Below are 7,348 nucleotides of genomic sequence, written 5' to 3' on the forward strand. Positions count from 1 at the left end.
GCACACAAGTAATGAAACTCTGTACCTGATGAAGGTGTTGCTATGGATGTGCAGGTGTCATCAGTGTCTTTTATTAAAGCATGAACAGGAATTCATCAAATTACAAAAAGGACCTAAAAGTAATGCTTTAATGCAATGAAGTCTGGCAACTGAATCAGGGTAACCTTCCATTAACAGGCAGTGACTTTGCAATACAGGAAAGCTGAAGGTTTCTCAGACAAGTGGACGTAATCATTTATGAAGGTCAGATACTTTGCAACCTCGGTATAGACGCTAGGATGGTTGGCGAGGCCACAACTGCCAGGACTCCCATGACTCATGATTCCCACCTGCACAAATTTCTCCCTTTTACGACACACCAGGGGACCACCATAGTTTCCCTGTGGAAATGAAACACACAACACTGATTAGTGTGGCCTTTTTGTTCCTGTTTAGGTCTCATTTAAAACACAGCAGATTCAATTATACACTAAAAAGTAACTAGTAACTACAGCTGTCAAGTGACTTCAGTTGAGTGAAACTAAAGTACTTCATGTGTGATAAATCAAGTGTTTTCAAAGGTATAATCATCTATTCAATTAAATGCAAAAAAAGAGTTTAAAAAACTCATATAAAATAAAACTCACTTTGCAGGCATCCCTTCCCTTCCTGTTGGCACCACAAAGTGTATTACGGGCTATCTGAGGATATGTCTCGTTACAGGTACTCCGAGGCATGATGGAAATCCTCAGCTGTTGAAGGGTTTTTGGATCAGGCAGTGGTACTGCATGGACACACAGGAAAAGTATGGAAGTGACGGTTTGCTAAATCGGTTTTATTTGAAAAAGTGATTTGAAATAGAAATTTTACATTTTGGTATTCAACAAATTAAAAAATGTCTTTCAAACACTAAATGAAAACTATTATATTGAATGAATTATTTTTTCAAGCAAATCTTTTTTTGTTTTTATAGTTTCAGGGGGTTTGGCTTCTATTTCTTTATTTTATTATATCCATCCATCCATCCATCCATTCGCTTCCGCTTATCCTTTTTTTTCAGGGTCGCAGGGGGCGCTGGAGCCTATCCCAGCTGTCATAGGGCGATAGGCAGGGTACACCATGGACAGGTCGCCAGTCTGTCGCAGGGCTAACACACAGGGACAGACAACCATTCACACTCACTCGCACATTCACACCTAGTGACAATTTGGATTAACCAATTAACCTATCCCCACAAGTTGCATGTCTTTGGACGGTGGGAGGAAGCCGGAGTACCCGGAGAGAACCCACGCAAACACGGGGAGAACATGCAAACTCCACACAGAAAGACCCCGGCCTGATGGTGGAATTGAACTCAGGACCTTCTTGCTGTGCGGCAACAGTGCTAACCACCGTGCTGCCTATTTTATTATAAATCAAAAAATTTTGTTTCAAACCCGTTTTTCATATTTCAGGTCTTTTTTTTCTGCTTCAGACTTGTAGGCATGTATCAAATCAACTAATGATTGACAGCTCCTGTGTCGTGTTCGTTAAAAGTTAAAAATGAGGCCTTTGGTTAAAGATGGCGCTCCTTCAATGAATGTTGCCAGCACTAGCCGAACAATAAAGACATACGGTTTCTGATGAGCCTGTGATGGACCATATTGATATACACTGAAATTATAGATGTATTAAGGTGGATGTGATATTCTGGATTAGGCTCTTCGAAAAGATCAGGACAGAAGGACGCGATACGTGCTTTATTGAACAGCAGGACATCACACACAAACTTGTTGTTTTTCTTAGCGGTGCACAAGCTACCTTTTTTTTGTTATGTTGGTCAACCAAGAACTAGCCCTGTAACAAGCACTTCTGTATTTTACCACTGGGGGGCAACAATTCACTCTATTACAGTGGGGGATTCAAATTTGAAAATGATGTCTAGAATTTGAGGTCGAGTCTTCGATTCTTCTCCAGTTTATAGCTCAGCTCAGCCCAGCCAATCAGAAAACAATATTCTCTGTTGCTGGGGTAAAACTGGAGCTGTCAATCATTTGTATGTGCCCCGCCCCTCCTTTTTGTACACGCCCACAACACACAACGGGCTCAAAGGTCTGAAACTGAAGAAGAAAAAAAACAAGTGAAAAACAAACAAAAAAAACAAAAAAACGAAACATTATCAATGAAAACGAATAATTCAGTCCAAATAAAATAATTCTTTTTTTTCTATACACACTCTATTCAATATAAACATTTGGAATTTCATTTTCAAATCACTTTTCAAATTAATAAAACTTCTGACGATGATTTAGCTCCTCAGTGATGTTTCTTATCTGTAAAGTGCTTTGCACGTTATAAACATCTGTTTTATTGGTGACGGTATGGATAATTACAATGGAGTACAATGTGAGCCTGCCTTGATACAGCATGTATACTTTAAAGCCTACTTTCTGTGCTTAACTTACCACCATTTCCCACTTCCCCCCAGCCAGTCATCCAACACTCAGATGATGGACCAAAGGTGTCATCCTTGTCAGGCAGAGCCACTGGTGCAACATCTTTTGAAAATGTAATCGGTTTCCACAGCTTGATCAGAGCAATGTCATTTTCGTAGTTGCTGTTGCCCAGGTCTCGGTATGGAACAATATTGGCTATACCCATGTAACGGTGAGCCGCCTTTTGCAGCTGATATGTGCCGATAACAACGAACGATCGAAGATGATGATAACTGCATGACAAGAGAAACACACACATTAAGTCTCATGTATTTTGGAATGACCAAGCCTTCAACAAAACAACACTACACATGGGTTTTGTGGACACTGGTGCATTCAGCAGTTTAAAGGGCTGCGCATGTTTTTTCATAGTTGGCAGGAATTAAAAGAAAAGGAGCTGCAGTGGAGTAAACATTACATTAGTTTGGACTTGATGCGGTGTCTGCTGGGTGTGTAAATATGCAGCTACTCACTAAAAACACAGCTTAAGGTGCTGAAATGTGCATATGGTGTATTTAAATACTGACTGAGGCCTCCAGGTCTGACAAGTTAGGCCCACTCACCTAACTTGTCAGACCATTTCAGGACACTTGTCAGAAAGTGTCCTGAAATGATTTTGTCTTTATTGGCCAACAGTGAAGGTCCCTATGAGTAATTATTCCCCCAAAATACTCACATGCAGTGTGAAGTTTTTTTGTTATGACTGCTCTGGAGGATGTTCATAAAAATAATGAGACACGTTTCTGCAAACACACACAGACTTACTTAGCCACGCACTGTGCAGAAGTCAGCACCCACTGCTTTGCAACGACGGTGCCGCCGCAGCCCCATTTCTCCAATTTCGAATCTTTAGATGTCATGTTGAGGTGAACCATCCATGGCCAACTTTCCTTTTTGGCATCCTCTGCACCAATGATGGAGCTCCTCACTTCATTTCCCAGTAGACCTGAAAAACACAAACAAAATGCTGGATGTAAGTTTGAGGCATCTAAGAAAATTAAATCCCATGTTTGCTATTTTGCTCAGAATGGATGATAAACATTAGAGCATCAGTCTATCGAGGCTGCACTCTGAAATCTGGGCTCTGGAGTTGGGAAATTAAGGTTCAGCATTTTTCTCTCTCACCATCACTGTTGTGCAGCAGTACCAACACAGTTAGCAGAAGTTTGCAGAAAGCCATGGCCGTGATGAAGAACAGTGTAGCAGTACCTCTGTGTGGTGAGGGGGGAAGAAGTGCAGCTTTATATGCACTGCTGGAGAGATGACTATCATTAGTCCCGCCCTTTACATCTCAAACCACACCTAAAAAAATGTACATGTGTTTTTAACATACAGTGGAAAAATTGTTGAAGAGTTTGGTTGACCATTTTTCCAATGTGTCAAGGTTTTCACCTCTATTGTTTCATTATCTGCACTGCAGACCTGTTTGTGTGGCACAGTGTGCTTGAAAAGTTACCTGCTACTGCTGTGTTTAATTTCCACTTAAATTGTAATGATAGAGTTAAAGTGTAAGGCATAAAAGGTTAAACCAGATCAACTATGGGATTGCTTTCTCCTATTCCACTGAAATGATCTCATATTGATGTTATTTTAAAATTGTTCTCTGTGTTTTGCTAATGTCTAATATCTTTACTTATATTGTTAAACAGACTGTAGTGAACAGGGTTCATTAATATATTTTATATTATAATATAAAATATGCGGTGGTTGGATGCATCAGCAGGGATGACGAGACAGAGTACCGGGCTGTGGTCGACTCCTTTGTCACGTGGTGTGAGCAGAATCATCTGCAGCTCAACGTGGCAAAGACCAAGGAACTGATCGTGGACTTCAGGAAGACCAGGAAACACTTGACCCCTGTTTCAATCCAGGGGGTCAGTGTTGACATTGTGGAGGACTATAAATACCTTGGAGTACACATTGACAATAAACTGGACTGGGCTAAAAACACCACAGCACTTTACAGGAAGGGCCAGAGTCGTCTCTATTTTTTGAGGCGACTGAGGTCCTTCGACATCTGCCAGAAAATGCTCAGGATTTTCTACGAGTCTGTTGTGGCCAGTGCGATCCTCTATGCTGTTGCATGCTGGGGGAGCAGACTGAGGGTCGCAGATGCCAACAGACTCGATAAACTAATCCGTAAGGCCAGTAATGTTGTGGGGATGGAGCTGGACTCCCTCAAGGTGGTGTCAGAGAGGCGGATGTTGTCCAAGATAAAGACAATGTTGGATAACACCTCCCACCCACTCCATGACATGCTGGTCAGTCACAGGAGCTCGTTCAGTGAGAGACTGAGATTACCGAAAAGCACCACTGAACGACACAGGAAATCTTTCCTGCCTGTGGCTCCCTGTACAACGCATCCACTTAACACACTGGATACTGCTACAACTACACATGTTTCTTTTTCAGCTTTTACACACACACACACACACACACACACACACACATATATATATATATTAGGGGTGCAACGATATTCGTATCAATATTGAACCGTTCGATACAGTGCTTTCGGTTCGGTACGCATATGTATCGAACAATACAACATTTGTAATTTATTTCATCAACTTTCCTTCTGACGATGCTGTCTGTGTTGAGCGCTCAGTGAATCTGCGTTCGACTACTCTGCCTAGGCTGCACTGTCGAGCGCAGATCCACTGAGCGCTCAACACAGACAGCATCGTCAGAAAGAAGAGCGCAGGGCAAGCTAGCGAGACAGAAGTTAAGCTCTCCTTGCAACATGGACCTCCCCCACCCTCATTCAGATCTGGCGTTTGGAATTATTTTGGTTTTTTCATGTGACGTATGACCCTGAAGGTAAGCGCGTCATGGACTAAAGTAAAACAGTATGTTGGATGTGCCACGCAATGCTCAATTACATGGGTGGGAACTAGTGTGTTAGCGCAGTTAGCTCGTTAACGTGTTGGCCGTCTAGCCCCATGCACGGGGCGATCAGGGGTAGCTCGTTAACGGAGATTTGCCGTGTTGTGGCAACGTCATTTCAACGAGATTAACCTGAAAGCACTAGTGGGAACACAACGAATATGACTGCACATTTACATCATCCTAGTGCAAAAACAACAAGCATGCATGCTACAAACTTTAGCCGAGTCATTTAGACAGCCGTTAGCACATGAGTCTCCTTATGGGGACCTGATATGTTTAATATGCTGCTGAGAATATAGCCCAGAAGAAGCATGTAGTATAGCTTTTATTTTGGAAAGAGCCATTTCTCTGTAATAAACTCTCTTTTCCAAAGATGCATGATTCCTCAATCAGATACAGGGCTTGCAATATCCCTAGCCCGACGTCCAGGGGCTAGTGATTTTTCCAGTCGAGCTACCAAAATCTATCTCTGCCCTGCCCGTCGGGCTATTGTAGGAATGAAAAATATATGTCAATGCTTTTGCATTCTTTCGGAAATGTAGCTGGGTAATTATGTCATTGGCATCGGTGAGCCACTGTCAATATGTGACATATTGAAGTTGTGTTTGAATTTGGGCTTGTTTTTTTGCTTTCACTTTGCAATCGCTCAGACAGCACTGATTGGTGAGTGATGATAATTTGCGCACCAATTCCTCTGACATCGTCTTATTAATCGTTAGCTTACTACGCAAACATGACAAGTGAAATCTCCCGCAGCAAGCTTAAACATGTGAGAGGTTGATCGCGCAGAGAATCGCTGAGCTTATGTGAGTGCGTGTGTAAAAGCATCAGGATATATATTTCAGTTCTGCTGAGCCAAATAAGACAGGTCAGAGTGAAGAAGTGACAGCCAAAGAAAAGCTTACCACAAAACGGAAAAGTTATGACAAATCAGACTATAAGGCAAAAAGAAAGTGCAGCTTTATGGTTTCATGGACAAAATAATTTCTGTGGCTGTGATATGATGAGCTATATAACCAGGGCTGCACATAAGTGGTCCGCAGGTACGCATTCGCTGTCAAAATAAAAAACACGCACAAGAGTTAGGGTTAAATTTAAAAACTGTACTTTTGAGTTAAAATATATATTTATAATTTTAATAAATGACAAATTAAAAAGGCATGAACATTTTTTTGTATCGAAAAAATATCGAACCGTGACACCAAAGTATCGAACTGAACCGAACCGTGAATTTTGTGTATCGTTGCACCTAGGGCTGCCACAAACGATTATTTTGATAGTCGACTAGTCACCGATTATTTTTGCGATTAGTCGACTAATCAGATCATCATCCGTTGGACGTAAAACTACAGCTTATTGCACCAGCAGCATCTGCTCTTATATAAGTATCATTAGCTTACAGCTTTAAGTGTTTAAGGTCTGTGCTAACTAAAAATAAAGAAAAGATGATAGTTTATTAAAGTTTAATGAAATTTGCAGATTGTTTCGGTGAAGTTTAATAAACTCCTTGCTATCTAAAATATAACAGGACACTGGAGTATATTCTGGAGCATCTCACACTTCTGATAATCAGTTGTCTGCTTGACGTTTATTCAGCTGTGTAAAAACTATAACTTTAATCTCAGACAAACTGATTTACTCAGGAACAAATAAAATACTAAAAAAAAGCCAAACAGTAACATTTTAAGTTATCTAAGTGACTCATATATATATTTAACCTGAGTAGCGAAAGACGGCGGTGGGTTTGAAAACGATTTGCGGGGAGTCCGGGGTTCTCACGGTGCTAGTGAGCCTAGCCCCCGGCTCGCTAACGAGCTAGTGGGTAACAGATGTCTCCGAAAACGTCGGAGCGCTTTTGAAAATATGTGGTGTCCTGATAAACTGAGCAGATATTTGAGGTTTACACAGCTACATTCTCGGCTGAAAATATGTTAAACGTTTATTTTGTGACCCAGAAAGAATAATAAGAGTAACATTAAAACTAACTAGCTGCCGCCATTGTTGGA

At 41.2% G+C, this 7,348-nt stretch overlaps 1 protein-coding gene across 1 annotated transcript; it reads right to left on the minus strand.

Moving 5' to 3' along the window:
* Positions 1-49: 49 nt before the first annotated feature.
* Positions 50-3,682, minus strand: LOC309705354 (tryptase-2-like). The gene is made up of 5 exons (XM_082531123.1): positions 3,579-3,682; positions 3,219-3,399; positions 2,424-2,686; positions 627-763; positions 50-380 (listed from the first exon to the last, which is right to left on the minus strand). The coding sequence occupies exons 1-5, from the start codon at positions 3,631-3,633 to the stop codon at positions 171-173; spliced, it is 846 nt and encodes a 281-aa protein (XP_082387249.1). The 5' UTR covers positions 3,634-3,682; the 3' UTR covers positions 50-170.
* Between the last annotated feature and the right edge of the window lie 3,666 nt (positions 3,683-7,348).

Source organism: Aulonocara stuartgranti (assembly GCF_965226115.1).
Source record: "Aulonocara stuartgranti genome assembly, chromosome: 4".
Taxonomy (NCBI): domain Eukaryota; kingdom Metazoa; phylum Chordata; class Actinopteri; order Cichliformes; family Cichlidae; genus Aulonocara; species Aulonocara stuartgranti.

Bases quoted from the DNA above. Each gene is read 5' to 3' on its own strand.
- LOC309705354 (XM_082531123.1), bottom strand. From the start codon at position 3,633: ATGGCTTTCTGCAAACTTCTGCTAACTGTGTTGGTACTGCTGCACAAC. The intron at 3,400-3,578 runs GTGAGAGAGAAA...TGTGTTTTTCAG, and splicing joins ACTGCTGCACAACAGTGATG to GTCTACTGGGAAATGAAGTG. The intron at 764-2,423 runs GTAAGTTAAGCA...GTGTCCATGCAG, and splicing joins GGGGGAAGTGGGAAATGGTG to TACCACTGCCTGATCCAAAA.